Here is a 24,626-nt window from a genome sequence, read left to right as displayed (position 1 = left end):
TATTATTGACTATTGCAATGCAATGTAATATATATTGTCAACACAATAAAAATATATTCTATTCTAACATGTTGTGTTGGGTACAGGGTTGCAGGTTGAGGTTGCAACCACCATCTAGCACAGAACTACCGGCCCACAACCCTTTCCTGCCTCCAGCTGCCATCACCCAAGTCATGCTCATAGCCAGTCCTGACAAGGTGGGTGTGCTGATACTTGAGCAATTATAAAAATCATTGTATTGATCTCTTTTTGGTTGTTTAGTGGTGTATAAATTCTCATTCTCAAACCATTCTGAGCCCAGAGACCGGGCAGAATTTATGCCTGCATTATTTTAACAATCTCTCTCTTACATTTAAAAACTACTTAAAACATTGACATGTCCTGTAGGATTTTCTCAATTTTTTTCTCCAAAATTAGGACAAGTTTGAAAACCCTAAGTGAAATTCTGAAAGAGTGACACAAAATGTATGGTCTGGATTGAACAAAATTATAGCAAAGATAGGTTTTATAAATAAAAGTGATATCAACTCAAAATTCTAATTTATTACTGATTATGTTGATGAAATCCTCATCCTTAGTCGTGCCTAAGTCCTTTAGGCCGATATGTCTGTCCTCCTTTCTTCTCAAAACCATGGAGAAGATGGTTGCTAGGTTTCTTCGGGAGGAATCTCTTTTGGAGCGACCTCTACATCCAAATCAGCATGCTTACACTCAAGGAAGATCATGTGGCTCAGCTCTGCATCAACTGGTTTGCAGGATTGAGAAGACACTGGCAGTGAAAGAAGTAGCCATATGTGTCTTTCTGGACATCGAAGCAGCTTTTGACAATACAGGCACTCAGGCGATTGTCAATGCTGTCTTGAAACGTGGTATTGATGGTCAAATATGTGATTGGATAAGGGCCTTGCTCACAGACAGGGTGGTTGTTACTACTCTTATGGGAGCAAGTGTCAGTGCAAGGACTACGAGGGGCTTTCCCCAAAGTGGCGTCCTTTTCCTCTCCTGTGGAACCTAGTTGTGGACGGCTTGTGTCTTTGAACAGGGGTACGCAGATGATATTTTGATTCTTATGAGTAGCAAGTTCAATACAACAGTCACGGAACTGACCAATGATGCTCTGAACTGGTGTGATGGGATGAGTATTAATGTCAACCCCACGAAGGCTGCTGTGGTTGCCTTTACAAGGAGGCGTCAGTTGGAGGGTGTTGGTCCATTCCTACTGAGAGGCTCCTCCATTGTGTTTAAGTCCGAGGTTAAGTACCTGGGCGTGATTCTTGATAGGGTCCTATACTGGGGACCCCATATGGAAAGTGTTATCGCCAGAGGGAAATGGTTTTTAATGCAATGCAGACGTGTGATAGGTGGGTCTTGGGGACATGAGCCGAGGCTTTTGTATTGGCTCTATGTCTCCATGGTCAGACCTGCACTAATGTTTGGGGGCTGTTGTCTGGAAGCCAAAAACGGAGGCCAAGATGGCGGTAGCTGGCCTGGCTGGCATCCAAAGGATAGCTTGCCTTGCTATCATTTGGGCTTTTCCAAGTGCACTGGGTGCAGCGCTAGACTGTTGCCTCGACCTCGCCCCCCTGGATATTGTAATTTGGGCTATGGCCAGGAGAAGTGCCTACTGTCTTCAGCAGGCGGGACTTTGGTTGGCAGCAGTGGGCACTGCAGAATTAGCATCCTGATTCAGGGGAATGCTCTGCACATGATCCGTGATCAGATCCACCAAAACTTTTCTTTGACAAACCCTTTAGGATTGTTATACCTTCTAGGAAGGATTGGTCTGAGGGAAAGAAAGCTCTTCCAAAATTGAAGCTTGAATAGTTTACAGACAGCTTTAAAACAAAAAGTGGCACAGGTGCTGAAATTGTGGGGTGAGACCATGTAGGGAACTGGTGGTCCCTATAGGTCTTATCCCATAGTCTTTTTGGCATTATGGATTGTGCTCATGAGAATCTTTGTCTACGATATAGGAGTAAGACGATCAGCATTTTCAAATATGGTCAGCAGCACTGATGGCGCTGGACTCTTGTGTGTTCAACTCCAAACTTGTCTGAGATTGCTATCAAGTTGTTTCTTCCTTTGCCAGAATCAACAATGTGACTGTTTGTGGGGTCCTGGTCATGAGGGGATCCCTGAGAATGAAAGAGCTGATACCTGGCCAAACTGGGCTCAGTATCCAATATGATGGGATCTCAGCCGTTCTGTGGCATTTCTAGGTGTGAATCCTTTTGGGCTATCTTCGAAATGGGTTCGCAATGAACATGAGAAAAGGTGGTGGCTGCATCTGTGTCTGAGAATGGTTCTACAGTTGCCTTCCCCTAGGGTGGCATCTGACCTACTCTCACTGAGTAGATCGGTGTCTCTCGGGTTATGGGTCTGATTATGGGACATGGTCACCTGGGAAGCATCTTCACAGAGTCAGCATCCTTTGAGAGGATCTGCTCTGTAGAATGTGCGATGAGCAGGAGGAAACCACTGAACACCTGTTCTTTGATTGTCCTGCAATAGCAAGGGAGCGGACAATCTTTGGTAGTTTGGACAAGGGTGGTGAATTTTCCCAGGAGGACCTGATAGGTTGTTTTAGGCGGTTTGAAATCATAGACTGGTAGGCCTCATGGTGTGCTTCCGGAGTGTGCATAAGACATAAGTAATGTTATTTTTTTAATGGAAAATATTCACAGTGGTGTTGTTTTTTGCAGAAACCAATTATGCTGCGAGTCGTTATGAGTTTCACAATGGATGATGAAACCGTTACGGAAATGAAAGAAGTTGAGAAATTTCCTCTGCTGAACTCATGAAGCTGCAACTTTCCCATCCGTTGTACATAGTCATGTTAACTCCATTGAATAAAAATAAAATATCATTATGTAAAAAATGTACAATCTTAACTAATAAGTTGTAAATTAGTCTAGTTGATACGAACTGTTTTAATTTTTCCATTAAGTTAGATTGAAATTATCGTGATAACGGCTTATATACATGCAAGTCCTGATGTATATAATAAGTCTTGTAGAATCTGAATTGCTTGTACAGTATTATTTTGTCTTAATTACAGAAATTTAATTTAGCAACATCTTTGAAAGATTAGCTCTACAGTTTTAAATATATGTAATATTTACTATTGAATAGGTTGCCTTCTGTTATGTATCTTCAGTACTGTCTGAGGAATCATTTAATTTTGTTGATAATTTAGTAGTTTATTTTCTTCTTTTGTTATTCTGTTATGTTTTTATGATCTGGTTTTTTTGGAGTATAATAATACGTTGAACGTTTGGTGTTGTTAAGTTGGATTGGTTTGAAGGAATTCAACGCAACTTGCAGGAAATGTGTCAAAAGTTGTAATCTATAGATTCTGCTAATATTCCTTTGGATTTTGTATTATCAGTCAAAGTGAAGACTCAGAATGTAGTATTATATGTAAGATTTTTACTCTTTTTGTCTGTGCAACATTTCTGTACCATTCTCTACCACTATTTGTTGGAATAATTTTCAAACTCATAGTCTGTATCATTATTGTTATTTATTATCTCTTCATTTTATTGTTGATGACTGAAAATTGAATTTATAATGATCACTTATGTATTTTGATAGACTGCTAATCAATAATAAGCTTAGGTTAATTTTATGAAATTGTTTTTGATGATAGTGTAATAAAGGTGGAAATGAACTCTACTTCCGTGAAATGTATATAAAGATTTTATCTTGTATTGTTTTTAAAGTACTGTTTGATTATCATTGTATTTAACATATCAGTGAATTAAAAGCCATATTTTCTCATTTTAATTCTGTTTTGCTGCAAATAATGGAAGCTATTAATTATTTTTAATATACTGTAGAAAATAATGTTAATTTAATTTAGTTTTTTATTCATACGAATTTGATCAATTTTAAATTTAGCCTATAAGGTTTTTTAGGCATTAAAACATTATACACATTATCAAATTAATCAGATACAAAAGAGCAAATGTGTCTTACTAGCACATTGACATATTTTACTAATATATAAAACTACATGTGTGAAGTTATAAAGATACACTGACACGAAATACATGTAAATGTTAGTATTAATATTGATAAGTGATCTGTCAGTGATGTTACCATTTGTGTCACTGGCCTATGCAAGAATCTTATCAAACCATTAAACCGTGCATTTGTTCACTAACTTAGTTAAATGAAAAGAAGAAAAAAGAAAAGATGTTTTTTGTATTAACCTTGTAACTACTTGTCATTTTTTCTAAAACACTAGTTTTAGTGTGATTATGGTTTAAATGATTTTAACTCTTGGAAAGTACTATTGTAGTTATGATTTAATAATAAATGCCCTGCAAAATATAAAATAACAAAAATTAAGTGGTTTTTTTGTTTTCAATACTAAAGGCAAAAAAATGCAAAACGGGTTTTTTGGGCACTGATGCCGTCAACTTCCATCCAAGAAACCACCATTTAAAGTGGGCCCTTCCACCACCTTTACCAGTGACTCATATGAGTGTATACTAGACAGCAAAAATCCCTAACGTAAGATCCCGGAATCGAACTCATGATTCCAAGGCCAATTCCCTCATCAGAGAATAGCGCTTTAGACCACAAAGTCGTCTTGACTTGATGTGTTTGGATGTGCAGATAACTCAATTACGATTTTACTCCAGCAGCATTCACTCACTTATCACTTTGGCAGCGCTGTAATGCGTCATGATCGTGACTCATGGTTCTTAGAGAGTTAATATAAGGTCGAAATCTTTTAAAGAGCTGGTCCTTATCTCATTTCTTATAATGTCATGTACAGTTCTCAAGAGTTTTATGTATTGAACCCCCACAACAACATCACTGTTTTTTTTTTCTCTCCTTTTCTTTGTTAGAAGACAACAACTGTATCTTCTCCTTAGTTGTCACTTTTCATAATGTCAGTTTTCACTTTGAAAAAATAGTGTTATAAATTTACTGGCTAGATAAGTACTGTTTATAGACATAACATGTATTAAGGCATTTACCTACTTACTTTTGACAGCTTAAATCAATTGTTTTTTCCATTTACAGATTTTCAATTAAACTAACTAAAGAATATTTATTGTAATTTTTATCACACAGACTTTATTTACTGTATACTCTTTAGAATGCCTAAAATGTTAAGTGTTTTTTTTTAAAGACTAAATTGCAGGTGTGTAAAACGTTTTTCGTTGCCCGTTTTTGTCTGTTTAAAATTAAGAAATGCCAAGCGTTTAGTCTCGGTTGTAGAGTTCATTGTTTTGTTATGTACCTTAGTGTTAACACTCATTCACCCACTGCTTGTATACTGAGTACTTAATTATATTGATTCTAAACGTTATAGAGTGTCTTTATCCACCACTTCCAGAGTGATTAGTACAAGTTTTTTTAATGTTTCAGGGTCTTCACCCGACTGCGAATAAGTCGTGAATTTCGTTCACCGTGAAAATCCCTTGAACAAACCGTGAATTTGATGTACAAATCGTGGAAATCTCTACAACTTGCGATTAAAAAAAATCAACATGCGTCATTTCCGTGATTGTCGTAAGGCCTGGTTCACGCGTGAACGAAAATCGCGCAAGCCTAATCGCGACGATCTTCCTAAGCGCAATTTGTTAGTGTATCAGACGGTGGCGTAACTAACGCCAATGCAACCAATGCGGTGCATTGGGGCGCAGGCCCTAGAAGGGCGCAAAAATGTTTTTTTTTTAATTGAAGCTAAATTTGTGGGTAACAAAACATTTGACCACCGAGTTGTATTCGTTATTCTAACAGTACAATAGTATGAACTATTAATACACTATTTAAAAATATTCTCATGATGAGTATATTTGAAATGAAATATGATAACTAGTCCACTCAAGTCTAGGTTATCTGCGATGTTACTATGCCGGACTGATACGTTCAGTTTGAATGTTGGGACACTACTGAGCTGCGCGCTGTCCCCACAACTCAGTTTTACTCCGTAACTGCTGCGCATCTCAAGGTCATGCGGCATGTAGTAGGCCGCCGCCCCTCCCCTCTCGTGTGCCGGGTGCCTGGGCGAGTCCAAGTCTCGGCGGGGGAGGGGTGGCCGCTGCGCACTCACAGACTAGTCACCCTGTCCTGTCAGTCGGTCCTTGTTAGTACGATTGTGCGGTTCAGTAGTGTGAGTTTTATTACAAAACAATTTTGTCTGTGTATTTGTTATACAATTTAAATCAGTGGACCGTTTTTACCGTATAAATTTGTGCGTTTTTAATGGATTTCGTTATGATTGTTTGTGATTGAACGAAATGGACGGAAACAAAAGACCTAGTGGTGCCGAGTTCCGAAAAAGGAAAAAACAAGAAGAAGAAAAAGTGAAGAAACTACCAAAGATTGACACGTTTTTTAAAAAACGGGATTTTGCTGATACCTCTCAAAGTCAATCAGGTGACGATGGTGTTGGTGAGAATGAATGTGGGCTTGGGGGTAAAATATCCACGTCAGAAGATATCGTCGAATTGAATGTTCTTGCCGATAACCAAACTTCAGAAGTCCACCAAAATGTGAGTAAGTCTGCTGATTTAAATATTACATATACTGCTCCTTCTACATCAGCAACTGGCGGAAGTATTTCAGTACAAGAAAATACTGATGTCTTTGGTATACCGTAATCTGCAATGATGGTGGAGTAGAGAGTACAGACATAGCTCTTTTCTCAGAAGATATTAACAATGATGAATTGAAATCTCGGATTTTGAACTCCGAACCGTGTAGACCTCAAGGGCCATTCCCTAAAGACATTAAAACAAATAGATCCTTTTCGAAAGATTATTATTTTTCCGAAACGAAAACTGGTCAAAAAATTGAGCGCTTTTGGCTTTGTTACTCTCCGTCTTTAAATGGCGTGTATTGTGAACCATGTTGGCTGTTTGCTAACAGACTTGATAAAAACTTTAACAATGCATGGTCTACTGGGAAAATTAATGATTGGAGAAATCTGTCAACAAAAATTAAAGACCACGAATTGAGTAAGTGCCATATTAATGCATGTATCGCATATGGAATAAGAAAAAATAATAGAGATATCAAAACTCTTTTCTATGACAAAGAAGATAAACTGGTTGAAGTAATAAAGAGAATTTTGGATGTTATCATAACAATGTCAACCTGTAATCTAGCTCTTAGAGGTCATCGATCTGAGAGCATAAAAAATGTTAAGAGTGAGTCAGGAAATTTTCTGAATATTATTGATCTCCTTTCTAGATACGACCCTATTTTAAAGAATCACCTGGAAAACGAAGATAGTAGGGTAAAATACTTAAGCCCTTCAATTCAAAACGAGCTTATTCATTTGACATCTCATCAGATTTTGAGTGAAATATTGACTGATGTTCAACAGTCTCCATTTTTTTCTCTCATTTTAGATACTACACAAGACATTTCGAAAATTGATCAGTTATCAATAATCTTAAGATATGTTTTATACAAACCAGACCTAAATCAGCTTGAGATAATGGAATCCTTTTTAGGCTTTGTGCAAGTACTAGACCAGTCAGCCGAAGGACTAGAGGATCTTGTAGTTAAATTTATAGAAGAAAAGAAAATATCTTTTGATAAGTGCCGAGGTCAAGGATATGATGGCGCTTCTGTCATGAATGGAATTTACACAGGACTGCAGACCAGAATAAAATCAAAGTCTCCTAACGCTGAGTATGTCCATTGTGCTAGTCACAATTTAAATTTAGTTTTAAACGACAGTGTGAAATCGATTTCAGAGATTTCATCATTCTATGATACAATAAACAGTATTTATGTATTTTTCGGCCAAAGCCTACCAAGATGGCAATGTTTAAAAGAGTTGACCGACTCCTGTGTTATCAAGTTAACCTTGAAAAAACTCTGTCCTACTAGGTGGTCGTCAAGGTACGACGCTTTACTATCAATCAATGTAAATTTTGTCGCTGTGCTGAAGTGTCTATCGAAAATAATTTTGACTTCAAGCAAGAACAATGAAGTCGCAGAAGCAACTGGTCTTATAAAGGAAATGTCTTCTTTTGAGTTTGTTTTGATGTTAGTGTTTCAAAGTCGAATTTTAGAAAGAATCCAGATCACGTCGAAAACCCTACAGAGGTCCGACGTTAATCTAGACGATGCAAAGAATCTCCTTCAGAAGTGTTTAAATACTGTGAGCCAACTGCGAGGAGAATTCGACGATGTCCTAGATCAAGCCAGGAGGTTAGCTGCTAAGTGGAATATTGATTCGTCAATGACCTCCAAACGTAAAAGAAAAGTAAAGACTTTTTTTGACGAACTTTCTAGTGACTATGAGTTTAGTGATCCTGTGCATTGCTTTAAAGTTAGGGTATTTGTGAGAGCTGTTGATATTTTAATTTCACAGTTAAACGAAAGGTTTAAATCTATGTTATGTATAACTGACAATCTTTTGTTACTGAAGAAATTCCAAAGTTCTGCATCAAGTATCAAAACAAATTAAACTCTCATCCTAACTACTTGGCTATTAATCTGCTGGACAGCAGTGACCATCAATTTCGGCTAAAAAGACATGATTTCTTAAACTTAGCTGATCGATTTTAAAGATAAACAATCTCTTAAATGTTTATGTTAATTAAGGTTAATGAACTTTGATTAACCATGTCCTTAAGATTTATTATCAAATTTACTTATTGTTTGTTGTATATAAACAGATTGTAAATAAATTAAAGTAAAAAAAAAAAAAAAAATTGGTGTTAACATTTACCAGGTGTTTTGCCAAATTTAACATTTAGTGTTTACGTTTATCAATTACCAGGTGATTGAATGATTGGTTTAAATTTTACTAAGTTTGAAACTAATATTTTTTTTTTTTTTTTTTTTTTTTTTTTTTTTTTTTTTTTTTTACTTTAATTTATTTACAATCTGTTTATATACAACAAACAATAAGTAAATTTGATAATAAATCTTAAGGACATGGTTAATCAAAGTTCATTAACCTTAATTAACATAAACATTTAAGAGATTGTTTATCTTTAAAATCGATCAGCTAAGTTTAAGAAATCATGTCTTTTAGCCGAAATTGATGGTCACTGTTGTCCAGCAGATTAATAGCCAAGTAGTTAGGATGAGAGTTTAATTTGTTTTGATACTTGATGCAGAACTTTGGAATTTCTTCAGTAACAAAAGGGATATTCGTGTCTCTGTGAATGACTTCATTACGAACATACCATGGGGCCTGTAATATCTTTCGGAGAACTTTAGATTGGAAACGCTGTATAATTTCAATATTTGATGTAGAAGCAACTCCCCACAGTTGAATTCCGTACGTCCAGATGGGCTTTAGAACAGTCTTGTACAACAACAGTTTGCTTTCTATTGATAAATGGGATTTGTTCCCAAAAAGCCAATTTAGTTTTGAAAATTTTGAATTTAATTGGAGCCTTTTGTTCCATATGTGTGGTTTCCAAGTCAGCTTCCTATCGAGATGTACACCCAGATACTTAGCTTCATTTCTTTGAGGAATTTGAATGTTGTTTAAAAACACTGGTGGACAGGTGTCATGTTTCAACGTAAATGTGACGTGAACAGATTTAGTTTCATTCACTTTAATTCTCCAAGTTTTAAGCCAAACTGTGATAGAATTTAAGTTAGTTTGTAGAATTTGTGATGCTACAACATGGTTGGAGTGGGATGCCAGTACGGCAGTGTCATCGGCGAATGTTGCTGTCAAAGAATTTTGATTAGTTGGAATGTCTGCAGTGAAAATTAAGTACAGCACTGGTCCTAGTACACTTCCCTGAGGTACACCAGAGTTTATTTCATTCAGATCTGAAAGACAATCATCAAACTTGATTTGAAAATACCTTCGTTCTAAATAAGATTTTATAATGTTGTAAACAGTGTGAGGTAGATGACTTTTTATTTTAAATAGAAGCCCTTCATGCCACACTTTGTCAAAGGCTTGACTCACATCGAGAAATGCTGCAGAACAAAATTTTCTTGATTCCAAATCTTGCCTTATTATATTAGCTACTCTATGGACTTGTTCGATAGTGGAGTGGTGCACTCTGAAACCAAACTGATGATTGGGAATTAAATTGCTTTCAGTTATAAAAACCTGAAGTCGTTTTAAAAATAACTTTTCGAATAATTTAGAAGGTATAGGTAGTAGACTGATTGGCCTGTAGGACATTACTTCGTTTTGAGGTTTTCCTGGCTTAGGAACAACAATAACTTGAGCCACCTTCCATTGTGATGGGAAGTATTCAAGCCTCAAAATAGCATTAAATACGAAGGTAAGAAAGAGTATGGCTTTCCTAGGAAGCTCTTGTAGTATCTTACCTGTTATTAACTCATAACCAGGGGCCTTTTTGGGATTAAGATTTTTAATCTCATCATATATTTCAGATGGTTTAAAGGAGCCAATAGGTAGTGAGAGTTGGTTAGGTGAATCAAGAAACTCCTTTACAACATGTCTATTATCAAAGTTGTTATCTACAGGGTATGGTTTGAAAACATTACTAAAATATGCAGCAAACAAATCAGTTTTCTCTCTGTTACTTTTCGCCCAAGAACCATCTGGTTTAGATATTGGAGGAATGGGCACTTGCGGTTTCTTTGTGCTTTTTGTTACTTTCCATAAAGAATAGTCTGTTGCTTCAGTTGGGGAGAGATTTGAAGTGAATTCTTGAAACCATATGTTTTTTAAGTTTTTAAGCAAAATCTTTAACTGTCTTGATGCTCTGTTAAATATTGTTTTATCTCTTACATTTCTAGAATTTTGCCATATTCTTCGTAAGCGACGTTTTTGAGCAATGTGCTGCTTAATATATATTGGGTAATTGATATTGCCACACGTTGTATTATTAAGTTCAGGCGTTGCACTCCAAGCAGATTTCTGAACAGTATAATTAAAAATTTCCACAGCGTTGTCTATTTCCTCTCTTGTTTTAAGTGATATATTAAGACTTAAACTGTCATTTAACGTTTCACGAAACTTCACCCAGTTTGTGCCTTTATTCGATAAGGACGCTGCCTTTTCTTTCAATACAAATGATGAACTTATTGATAGGATGACCGGAGAGTGATCGGACGACAAATCAAGAGATGAAACAGCCTCCATATAGTTAGGAGAAATACCTCCCGTAACAAAGAAATCAAGAAGATCTGGAATTTTGTTGGGATCTGAAGGCCAATAGGTTGGTTCCCCTGTAGATACGTAACTCAAGTGATTGTCATTCATGCAATTTAACAAATTTCTACCTCTAGGGTTAATCAACCTTGAACCCCACATGACATGTTTGGCATTAAAGTCACCACCTGCTACAAAACGAGGCCCTAAAGTTTCGAAAAATTCGTTGAATTGAAGTTTGGTAATATTGTGCCTCGGGGGACAGTAAACACCAGAAAATGTAAGTGGTCCCATCCAGTCCTCAACCACTATGCTTGTAGCTTGAATATGATCTTCTTGAAATCTAGGTAATTCATAATGTTTTATTTGTTTTCTGATTAGCACAGCGCTACCTCCATGCGCCGTATTGTCAGGGTGGTTTGTAGAATAAAAAGTAAAATTTGGGATTTTGAAAAAATTTAAGTTTGTAAAGTGGGTCTCAGAAATTAACATAATATCTATTTTGTGTATTGAAATAAAAAGTTGAATATCTTGGCCATGTCGGGCCAAGCCATTGGCATTCCAGATTCCAATCCTATAAAATCTATTCATTTTAGTTTTGATATGACAGTTGTCAATAGGTTAATCAATGTACCTATTTGCTGGGCTTGTTGAGACATCATCATTTCGAACTTAATTAAAAATCCATCAATTATTTGATTCAGATTGTGATTTGCTTCTACATTTGATTGACCTGATGCCACTCTAGCATAAGATAAGGTTGGTTATACTGGTTGAGACTGATTACCTGTTGAATTTTGAGTACGAACAGATATAGGTCTATCTACTTCTCGATCTTGCACTGGAGGAGGAGTGTCTTTTTTTAACGCTGGTCTTAGAGGTGGAAAAGCCTTTTTCTTAATATCTTTGTAAATAGAGCAACCTTTATAGTTGGCTGGGTGCTCACCACCACATAATACACATTTGGGAGGAACATTTACAGATTTATTACAGCTGCTAGTATCATGATCTGAGCCGCATTTTACACAGCGGTTTTGGTACCAGCAGTAAGCCTTTGTGTGCCCATATCTTTGACACTTTTTGCACTGCACCACATCATTACGTTTGTAAGGGGGCTCAAGTACAATTTTGGCATTTAGTAGGAATTCAATTTTAAAAATGTCTTTGTTGTTTGATGCTGGCTCTAAGTCTACAAAGAAAATTGACAGTGGATCTTTAGATTTGCTACTTCTAAGGTTCGACACATTCCTAACTTTGTGGTTATAAGCTTCTATAGCTGTTTTAATTTCCTGGGGTTCCGTAGAGAAGTGCATATTCTTAAGCACTACTCTATAAGCTCTGTCACCCTTTATTTGGTATGTATGGAAGTTTACTTTCATGTTAGTTAAATGTTTGACTAATGCGCGGCAGGCTTCAATAGTATCAGTGTTAATTTTTACTTTATCTCTAGCTATGCATTTAAATGAATATGACTCTTTTTTAATTACTTGTTCAATGTTTACCATCATTTTACTTATGTTGACAATGTTGGGGACAAATATAGGTGGAGGCCTCACCTTCGTCCTACATTTGTCGTCATTCATCGTTTCTTCTTCAGAGCCTAGGTTGGCGTTACTCAGCATTTCAAATCTGTTGTGCAATTCAATAGGTCTAGCAGTTTTTGCAACGTACTCTGTAGGTCTACAAGGTTTCTTAACATCTGAAACGTTGGCTGTTGACAAATGTCTTTTGTTTCTAGTTGTTTCGATTTGCCACTCGTTTTGATTATTGACATCGTCATTAGAAATAGTTTTTCCTGAAATGATGTTCATTGTTTGCTTATTAGAACAATAATTGTGATCATTAGTTATGGTATCAAAATCCAAACAGTTTGAGTTGTTTGAAGGGGCAAATTTTAAGTTGTCCATTACCTTCTCACTTGAAAAACTACTAATAGTAAACAAACACTGAAAACAATTAAAGTTAACGGGTAAGGTTAGTTGTAGGAAAAGTACTGGGAAAAAAAAAGATTACGAAAAAAATCTAAACATTTTTATGTAAATTATGAACAAAAATGTTTTAAGAACTGTTTTATATAGTTTCAAACCACTAATTGGGTAAAAAAAACTACATTTTAAATTAAAATAAAGGACACAACACTGAAACAGCCATTTTAAGGCAATGACAGATCGAAACTAATATGACCAAGAAATACAAACAGTAAAAAGTCATAACATCATAAGTTTTAATAATCCATTGATTATAAAACATTAAAAAATTAGAAATACCGTCATTTTTGACAGGATGATAACCTAAATAACCTAGTATATCATATATCTTTCTCTAATTGGATAGAGATTGTACAATGCCGTATGTAGCGAAGCAGTATCCAGGAAGACTTGCATTGGGGCACAATCAAACTAGTTACGCCACTGGTATCAGATTAAATAGAGCGGTCAGATTCCGTTATATGTCTCCAACGCTTAAACTATTTTCAATGAACTTAGAACGTTATAAAAACGATGTAGTTGAGTAACAGAACTAACATTCCATCAATCAACAAGCATTTCCAGGTATTGCGATCGGTATTGTTGTCGCTGTTATCTTATCTTTCTCGAGAATCCCGATTACGGCAGGCCGCGCGGCATCACATGATTATTTAAGTTTTTTTTTGCACGGTACATAATTGCCTTTCCATTACAATTCAATTTATATTTCTGATCAGCCCCTCTAGAATTTGATATTTTACTGATAGGTACTATCTCGAGGGATGTTTTTTCTTTCGTTGACAACAGCGCGGGGCAGCACCGCTGTCACCCCGCGCTGATGGCTGGAGGCACTCGCATTTTGGGTGGCGGAGTGTGATCAATAATAAAAACAAGTTTTGTGTGTGTTTTTTTTTTCAATAAATAATGAGTTTAGTTTTTGTTTGGTATTGTTTGTTTTTGATGAATGTTTGTGTTTGGAGAAATGTAGGGGTGTGGTCGATATAATACGTTAGTACCCTTTCTTCCTAGCTAGTAACCAATTGTAATTCATTATAATCATCCGTAAATGAAAAGTTTGCGTTGGGGGCATAATGTTAGTTCTGTTACTCGACTACACTGTTTCATAACGTTCTAAGTGCATTGAAAAAGTTTAAGCGTTGGGGGTATACAGAATGGTAAAAAAGTCCCGGAACGGTTTAATATATTTGTTACCAATATAGATAAAGTAATGAGACTTGGTATATCAATAATAGCTATAAATGTCTAGTTTTTTAAGGTATTAAAACTTTTTTATCCCTTATGGGGGACGGCCCACGAGGAGTCAGACAAAATTCTTAAATAGCAGCATAGGTCGAGTTTTATATAAAATTAAAGGCCTTAGTTAGTAGAATACATTGTCGCAAACCGGACCTCAAAAGGTTCACTCTAACTGAAATGGCGGCGTTTTAAAGTTATTCGTCATTTATCTGTGATGCGATGAATTAGTTCTTCTGTGTTGGCAACATTCATTGCAACAATGGGATTTCCGGGATAGTGTATTGGTCTTTAAAACTTATTAGTGTTTACATCCTTTCTATTCAGTGAAAGTTGTTTTTGACATTCCTGTTGAAAGTCCAACTGCAGGGTCATTAACTGTGTATCTTATCATTCTGAGGGTAGAATGCGTTTAGACAGGAAACTTAATTTTCCTCGTGAGCTGTTACAAAGTCGATCTTAAGTTAAGATTTGTAAAGTGTAGATTGGGTTTAATTTAATTGTTAACAGTGACTAGTTGTGAATCTTGTGATAGGGATGTCTCTGACTGAGACTGAGAGAATAAACCTGCTTATGATGAGGGGGTATGGTGACCGTGTACGATCATATGACGAAGTTGTGCATTTATTTAATGACACATTTCCGGACCGGTCACCAATATCAAAGTCTACCGTCTGTAGAACAGTCCAACGATTTCTAGATACCGGCAATGTTGAAGACCGTCCAAGAAGTGGTAGACCTTTATCTGCTACTGACGAAAATACATCCATAGAAGTATTACAAAGTTTCATCGAAGAGCCACACACATCAACAAGAACTGCAGCAACTAATCACGGAATAAGCCATGTTTCAGTGTTAAACGTTTTAAAACAAAACCACTATTATCCGTATAAGGTCAGATTGGTCCAGGAGCTTTCGGAAGACGGTTTTGACAGAAGAGTGGAATTTTGTGAGACAATGATGAATAGATATGTACAACATCGAAATTTCTTAGCAAAAGTTGTATTTTCAGACGAAGCTACCTTTACACTTCATGGCGATGTAAGTAGGCATAACTATCGTTATTGGAGCGACGACAATCCTCACTGGGTGAGGGAAAGCCATACCCAGAAACCTGAAAAAGTTAACGTGTGGGCTGGGACTGTTGGCAATCATATTGTTGGACCTTTCATAATCAATGGAAATTTGAATGGGGTGACATATGAATTGATGTTGAGAGAAACCATTATACCGGCTTTACGTGCTGTGTTGGGTCGAAGTTATAACACAGTATGGTTTCAACAGGATGGTGCACCACCTCATTATGCTTTACAAGTACGAGCTCTGCTTGACAGAGAGTTTCGCAATCGTTGGATAGGACGTAGGGGAGCAATAGAGTGGCCACCTAGATCACCTGATCTAAATCCTCTTGATTTCTTTTTATGGGGTTATTTAAAACAAAGGGTTTTTTTTAACTAAGCCTGCCAACACAGAAGAACTAATTCACCGCATAACAGAGGAAACTCATCAAATACCTCCTGAGATGATTCAAAAAGTTATTGAAGGCTTCTACCACAGATTGGGCTATTGCCAAGAGAAATTTGGACAACATTTTGAACACTTTCTATAACTGTAAGTACTAAATTTTCAATTCTAATTATTAAATTAATGTTATCTTAATTTAAGAGAATGACTTATTTGGATAAATGACGAATAACTTTAAAACGCCGCCATTTCAGTTAGAGTGAACCTTTTGAGGTCCGGTTTGCGGCAATGTGTTCTACTAACTAAGACCTTTAATTTGATATAAAACTTGACCTATGCTGCTATTTAAGAATGTTGTCTGACTCCTCGTGGGCCGTCCCTCATAAGGGATAAAAAAGTTTTAATACCTTAAAAAACTAGACATTTACAGCTATTATTGATATACCAAGTCTCATTACTTTATCTATATTGGTAAAAAATATAATAAACCGTTCCGGGACTTTTTTACCATTCTGTATAACGGAATCTGACCAATAGAGCGGTTTACGCGAGCTGGCCGACTACTACGTGTAGTAGGGGCCTAGTAGTGTTAGGGGGGAGCATTGAGCGGTTCACATTTGTTGCCAGTTATCGCAGCGATCGCCGAACCTCGTGGGCGTACCAATCTTTCTCGAAATATGGATTCGGTTGGAGAGGAGTCCATAGATATCCGTTAAAAAAATATTACTGAAATATAAACTTCTTGCTTTATTCTAGCTTAACTTATACATAAGTAAATTAATAAAAAAATCCAACTACTTTTTTTAACCAAGTAGAAACGAAACACGCCTGTATTCAAGCTAAGTTTTGCGAGAACCGGCAATAGACTAAGTGCCTAGTCCTATGTCACTGAACGCGCTCGTGACGCGTTTTAGCACTAGATACCAAAATTGGCCACTGTGTGAAAACACTATCTTTTACTATTTTTATTTGTAATGTTTAAAAAAAAAACTATCGACCGTGAAACTACTATTTTTGTACGGTAAAAGCCGTGAATATGATGATTAAGATTAAGTGGGAATCCTGTGTTTTTATTTGCATTGTAAGTAGGGATTGTTGTACCGGAATTCGGGATCCCGATATCCAAGGCAAGTTTTAGCGCTGACTATCTCGGGTTTCACCACACAAGTGTGATGGTAACGTGCGTGGACAATATGCAAGTGTTTATCCTTTTAACTGAAAATGTTTGCAGAACACCAGCTACCACAAGACAGCAAAAAATGAATTGACCTAGAGTCTAGATTCTGAAGTTAATTGGTAAAGCGTTAGCGAAGCCTATAACTTGAGGGACTGGAAAAAATTAGTTTTTTGCCTGTTCGCACAATACCTCATTAACGAACTGACCTATAGGCTATAGGCTTGAGGTTTTGTTAAACACAACTTGTTATTGCAAGGCTGTTGCTCTGGCCAGGTGAAAACATCGTTATAGGCCTTTTCTAAAGCCTGCTGAGGTGGACTTGGGTTTACCAAGAGACGTAAGGTGACCTGGGTTGTCTAGATATCAGGATTATATCACAATAGATCATCAGGGTCTCGGTGACAGGTATTTACTTACACAATTGACCCTATTGTATTGTATCAATCGTAAAGTCCACACAAGACATGAAACATCTTAGCACTACTGGAAGTGCTGTAATGAGGTCTAACAGCTTCCAAATGGACAAACCATAACTTTTGTATTACCATGTATTCATACAAAAATGCACAAATATAATTTACTATGTAGATATGCAGATTATACACTTTCTCGTGTAAGAGCCTGGCAGCATATTCAATGCCTGTTCTTAAGAATAGACTATAGTGTCAACACTACATTTTTTAATCGATTATTATTATAAATGCTGGTCAAAGTTAAAATATTGCATTTTAAAAACAATGGTTTTATTACACATTTTCAGTTTAACCTCTCACTTCATTGCTTTCTTCTTGGGGACATTTCTAGCAAAATTCTGTAAATCAGATAGATAGATGGTAGTTGTAATGTATGCGGGTCGACACTGTACTCTCTATGGGTCGGGAAGAATAATTAAACTACACATTTAGAGTAACATTGCTCTAGGACCGCTCGTAAAGGAACGGACGGGACGCGGAGGTTACATGACGGTGTCTGGTGGTGGACTCCGGGTGGACTGGTGGCTGGCCAGCTTGGACCGTTGGTTGTAGGGTAGTGGCGTGATGTGACGTCACAGGAGAGCAGCCTATGAGCATTTCTTTTATTCTTTTAGACCACATCGTATGTTACATCGCCTGACAATACATACTGCCAACATCACTGGTGCAGATATTAAATATCACTATGGATACCTACCAACTTAGTACTTCTCACACTAAATACACTACAATCCTCCCCCTTTAAATACATAAGTCCCCTACAATTTTAGAAATTTATCAATTACAATGAATAAGAAAATTGACATTATACTCTTTATTTTTGTAAGTATAGATTAATAGAGAACAAAAATACAAACTCAATATAATCATTTAACACAAATCACAAACACTTCAATCAAAACCAATAAATCAGAATATAGCAATTAATAACACATTGAATGAACACAATTAACAAATCGATAATAATAATGCCTTAAACAATATTAATTATATACAAGTCACAATTGGGTTGTATTTACAAGTCCATTTTTGACTAAAGGTTTACGATCCCTTAGTGGGTATCGTCTAACAGGTGTCATTTTGTTTTGGGTGAAACGCTGGAACTGTTATTGTTTACATTTGTACGTGGGCTGGGGCTTTGCCCCTGAGCGTTTTCTGTTATTGTTATGGTTTTGGCGGAGAGGGGGCAAGGTCGTTGCTAAAAGTACTGGCGACCTTGCGCTCGCTCTGTCCCGCGACTGTATATCGATCGTTTCCCTGCGTGCGCTCTGTTGCCACGCTTGCGTCTGGGAGTCTAGGCATTGTTGTCAACTCAGACATTTCCGGACTACACTGTAAACCTACCAACTGGTCGATATGTCGTTTCCACCTCATGCCCGTATTCAGTTCAACTAAATACGTGACTGGTCCCTATTCGTGAAACTACCACACCTGGTATCCACTTATTTCTACCTCTGTAATCTCTGGCTATGATTGGTTGTCCAATAGCTAACTGTCTAGTTTTACTACCCCTATAGTTACAATCGTTGTTTTTCTTGATTATCTGACATTATTGCTTTAAACATTTGGGCGAATTAAATCTAACCTAGACTTTAGCGATCTGCCCAACATTAATTGAGCTGGCGATAGATTGGTAGTAGAATGCACTGTATTTCTATAAGTGAACAGGAAGTTACTCAAAGCTAATTCTAAATCCTTGGAATTATGAAGAGCTGTTTTCAATTTATTTTTAATAGTTCTGACTGACCGTTCTGCCAAACCATTGGTTTCTGGGTGGTATGGTGGTGAAAACGTGTGTTTGATACCATTTGACATCAAAAATTCTTTAAACTCTTGACTGGTAAAAGGTGGTCCGTTGTCGGACACTATGTGGTCTACAATACCATACCTACTAAATAATTCCCTTAATTTCACAATCGTGTGAACAGCTGCCGTTGAAGCAACGGGCAACACCTCTGGCCACTTAGAGTACGCATCTTTTACCAACCAAAAATAACTTGGACTGAAAAGGTCCAAAAAAATCAATATGAATTCGAGACCAAAACTCGTTCCGGAACATTCCAATGATGCAGGAAAGCCTTGGGCGGTTTTGCTCGTTCCTCCAAACAGGCTGCACAGCTGTTAGCTAGTTGTTCTATGTCCCGGTCGATATTAGGCCACCATACATATGCACGGGCTAATGCCTTCATGCGAACAATACCTATGTGTGAAGTATGCAATTCGTTTCAGAATGTTTATTCTGAACCTTTTAGGTATTATACCACCCTGTACCCCCACATTAGGATTCCTTGCTCCAAGGTTAATTCCGACTGTCTAATTTCAAATGGCTTTAGATCTGGTTCAGTTACAATAGGCCAACCTAATTCTACCATAGGATATTACCTTTTTGATTTCACTATCTACCATTGATTCTCTTTTTATGTCTACATAGCTTAATGGCCCATTTTGAGGTTCAGGTGCCTTGACAATTGCTTCAACCTTACTAGGTGCGGTATGCAACCCTTGTTTTACTGATAACAAAACCTAAATATTCTAAACTGTCACAGAAAAATTTACATTTGTTCTTGCTCACTGTGAACCCATTGTCTTCAAGTCTTTGACACACTAGTCTAAGTCTATGCATGTGTTCCTCATTGTTTTTACCTGTTACTAGAATGTCATCTAAAAATACAGTTACCCCCGGGATAACCTTGTAATGTTCGTTCTATTAATTCTCTGGAATATTCCCCGGTGCTGAACTGATACCAAAACATAGGCGATTGTAAGCATACAATCCTTTGTGTGTGCTAATTGTACAATACGTTTGACTATCTACATCTAGTTTAAGCTGCTGATAAGCTGAAGATAAATCTATTTTAGAGAATTTTTCTCCGTTTTGTAGGCTGGCAAATATTTCTTCAATTTTCGGTAACGGGTGTCGGTCTAACCTCCAAGAAAGGATTTACAGTTATTTTATAATCCCCCACAAATTCTTATTTTCCCATTAGCCTTAATAATTGGTACATATGGGAGTCCCCCCATTCACTGGTATCTACTGGTGAAATAACGTTCTCTTGTTCTAGTCTAGTCAGCTCGGCTTCTACTTTTTCTTTAAGTGTAAAAGGTAACGTCCTAGGTTTAAAGTATTTTTGGTACTACATTTTCTTTTAACTTTAATTTAACTGGTGCACCCTTGAAACATCCCAACTTATCCGTAAATACATTTGGAAACTCATTGTACAGTAATTCTACTTGTTTGTTGTTGTTGACAACAGACGGATTGACAGATGTTTGTTTGTTTACCTCTACAAGTGTGTTGTGGCTTCCACTGACAGGCGTGCATGCGTCTGCCGCGCTGCCGCCTGCAGTTGGCACAACCCCCACCATGCTCGTGCGATCAGCTTGACTGTACATTGTTTACATTACTAGGCACTCTAACTGTTTAAATCTAATGCTTGCATCCAATCACGCCCTAACAAGGGATTAGCCCCATTAGCTACGATGTATAAAGCTAATTGTTTCTCTTTACCTTTATGTTGTTACATTGACCATAACCTTACCTAAAGGCCTGATCTTTTCATGTGTATATGAACTTATAATACTAAGCCTAGTTTGGATACATGTTTATATTTCCTAACTTAGTCTTACAATCTTTTTCTGACATAACTGAAACACAAGCTCCACTATCGACTTCAAATACAATTTCCTTACTTTCCACTAATAACTGTACCGTTATTGGCTCAATTTTATTAATCTTAGTTTCTATTTCTTTAAACCGTAAATAGATTGGAAATGTCATACACATCGTCATTGTCCTTTATGTTTCCAGTGATTATCTGAACCGGGACTCTGCTGATTCTTTACTTTCCTCTACATAGTGCTGCCTACCTTTATAAACATATTGCTTTTTATTGCTGTAAAAACTGTTTTCCCTTTAGCTGAAGGCTCCTTAGACCTATTTGTAAAAACATTTGGTTTGTTCTCATTAGGTTTGTTAACATAATTTTTCGATCTACAAACTCTTTCAAGGTGTCCCTTCTTTTTACAATGATTACACGTGTACTCACGAAACCGACATTGCGATGCTGTGTGTGATCCTCGCTTGCCGCAACAATAGCAGGTGATGTCTCCCAGCGCCTTCCCGCCGTCCGATGACCGTCTCGCTGCGATGCTCGCCGCCTGTGTCCTTCTCGGTATCGACCCGCTGCTCTGCATCCGGTGAATACGTCCTCCTGCAGTTGTCATCTGGGCCGCCCCCTTCTCAGCAAATTCCATTGCAGTAGCTAGTTGCACGGCTTTTTCATAAGTGAGGTTCTCCTCCCCGAGAAGTCTTTTCTGTATCTGTTGGTCTCGCAGACCCCGCGACTAATCTGTCCCTTAAGTAGTCTGGCAATTTATCACCAAATTCACAATACTTAGATAACTGTTTTAAATGCACAATATAATCGCTAACCGTTTCATGATCCAATTGATTCCGCCTACTAAATTTAAATCTTTCCGTGATAAAAGAAGGCTTGGGATGCAGATGATTCGCTATAGTGTCCACAATTATCCTTGTACGACTTGTCCAGACGGTTTGTCTGGTGTAATTAAGTCTTTCAGTAACGTATAGGTCCTTACACCCATAACTGTCAACAAAGTGCTTAGTTTTTCTTTGAATTATCGATATCATTACAATCAATAAAAAACTCAAATCTCTCTATATAAGACTGCCACGATTCTTCCGCACTATCAAAATAACCCATAGACCCGATAGTTGCCATTTTGTTTTCTTGTACACTCCGTAATAACTGTTTAAAATGTCCCCGGTAAAAATAATCGTCTAACGGCATTAATTGCAACGATTAAAATCAGCTTGTGCGCTGCTTACACCCAAGAATAGTTTATATCGATCGGCGTACCTTACTACTCCCCGACCGTTGGAATGTCCGGAATGTCCCTTGCACATTCGCGGTTATTTGCACGTGTTTCATTACGATAGTTGCCCTTCCGCACTATATCACTGTAATTCACTGTTTCAATGTCCCGAATGTCCCTGCACATTCGTTGTTATTTGCACGTGTTCATTACGCTTGTTGCCCTTCCGCACTAAATCACTGTAATTCACTGTTGCAGTTGTTTTCCTCGTCGCCACTGTAAGCGACGTTCCACTGTTTGCAGTTGTTTTCCTCGTCGCCACTGTAAGCGACGTTCCACTGTTGCAGTTTGTTTTCCTCGTCGCCACTGTAATGTATGCGGGTCGACACTGTACTCTCTATGGGTCGGGAAGAATAATTAAACTACACATTTAGAGTAACATTGCTCTAGGACCGCTCGTAAAGGAACGGACGGGACGCGGAGGTTACATGACGGTGTCTGGTGGTGGACTCCGGGTGGACTGGTGGCTGGCCAGCTTGGACCGTTGGTTGTAGGGTAGTGGCGTGATGTGACGTCACAGGAGAGCAGCCCTATGAGCATTCTTTATTCTTTTAGACCACATCGTATGTTTACATCGCCTGACAATACATACTGCCAACAATCACTGGTGCAGACATTAAATATCACTATGGATACCTACCAACTTAGTACTTCTCACACTAAATACACTACAGTAGTGAAAAAAAGCATTTAGTAAGCATTCTCAAGACACTGGAACAAGTTTCAGCCTTCCAAGTAAATTTATAACGCTTGCTAGACAAACGAAGCACAGAACATTGTTGTGTTTGCTAGTTGAGATTAGAATTCAAGTATCCTAATACTTTCAATGAAGCTTCTTCAGATATTTTTCTTTTGTTACTTAAAGATAATCGTACTTTGGTCTTATCGACAAGAACATTCTATTTAACTTCCTAATATCATTAATCCATGCTTAATGTAAAAATGTTATTTTCATCAGTGTAGAGTGTGTCATATAAGAGTTAGGTAACATAACACTGAAGTTTGACAACAAACTTAATGGTCAGTTGAATGAAATGGCCAAATAGTATATGGTACACATTCAGAAGGGTTGTGAGTGTCATAAATGTTGTATCAACAGTGAAAATGTACCTATTTTTGGGTTCTAATGTCTATTCTCAATTTCAGTCTTGAGGTGATGAGATAAAAACTAAAAAATGGTATATTGTTGATTACATATAGTAGAGTACCTGTACCTATTTAACAACGGAATAAATGGAAAACTGTTTGACGTGTTAAAACTACATATTAGCATGCCTTGATATCTTAAGTAGGTTGACTATGGAGGTAAATATAGTGTTGAGTTTGAGGGCGTTACAGTACTGGAATTAGACATTTCGATTTTATACATGAATACGTTACTTTTTTTTGCCATTGGAGTGTGACGTTTGTGTATATTATGTTAGAGCAGTTACTAACCTGAAAATTTGATGACATCGCATTTTAAAAATATTAAGAGTTTATTCTATTAGTTTGGAAATATCTGCAAATTTTCGTTCTCTCAGAATTGTATGGATTAAAATTCGAACTTAGTAATTAGATTAGTTTATATATTGGTTGCTATTACACCTCTTTTCTGGAGCCTAGGTTTCGTATAATATAGTTGTAATAGCGTTTACTTTACTGTCAATAATTATTGATTAAATTTTAATGAAATATGCTTTGTTTTATTTATAGTGTATGTTATGTTGCTTATATGTTTCCTAGCCAGATGTCTTTACCCCAAACAGGGTTTATTTTATTTTTACATACCGGCCAACAGTTAGTATATAAAAATGACAGTAGAGCAATACAAAATTGTGTTTAAAAATAAACAATAAATATGTAGTGATGAAACCACCAATCAGAGTGGGAAAACACAATTTTCAATTTTAACTTATATATAAGGGCCTACCTAAATACATTAGCAGTGTAAAAATGTCATAGATCCATAAAAGATCTAATCCTCCAAGATGAATCCTAACCTGGTTCTTGAACTACTCCTGACCTAGTTCATGAACTACCATAACCTAGTTAGTGAACCAGTTCAATTAACAAAACTAAATTGATGTTATTGTTTGAAAACAAAAAGAACAAAAGAATCAATAAGAGCCTACTTAACAGGCATTTTAAAACTAAAAATACAGGTTTTCATGAACAAAGGGTAATTTCACAGGTCCAATTCTGGAAAAAACAAATCTATAAATAACCTTACCTATAAAAAAGGTAGGTGAAGATTTCGATAAAACTTTCTATACACATTCAATACATGGTCTACTGTATTATATTACTACTCTCATTCTTAGGCCGCACCTCCGAAA

At 36.9% G+C, this 24,626-nt stretch overlaps 1 protein-coding gene across 1 annotated transcript in view; it reads left to right on the top strand.

The window, feature by feature from the left end:
• Positions 1-5,326, top strand: part of LOC124368322 (ADP-ribosylation factor-binding protein GGA1-like) — a 36,938-nt gene extending 31,612 nt beyond the window's left edge. Inside the window, exons 11-12 of the mRNA XM_046825596.1 lie at positions 87-197; positions 2,703-5,326. Coding sequence (XP_046681552.1) covers positions 87-197; positions 2,703-2,801 — 210 coding nt within the window. The 3' untranslated portion in view covers positions 2,802-5,326. The remainder of the gene's footprint in view (positions 1-86; positions 198-2,702) is intronic.
• Positions 5,327-24,626: the final 19,300 nt, after the last annotated feature.

This window comes from Homalodisca vitripennis, chromosome 8 (genome assembly GCF_021130785.1).
Source record: "Homalodisca vitripennis isolate AUS2020 chromosome 8, UT_GWSS_2.1, whole genome shotgun sequence".
Lineage (NCBI taxonomy): Eukaryota > Metazoa > Arthropoda > Insecta > Hemiptera > Cicadellidae > Homalodisca > Homalodisca vitripennis.
The sequence above is the reverse complement of the archived record's forward strand: the minus strand, read 5'-3'. Positions and strand labels throughout refer to the sequence as shown.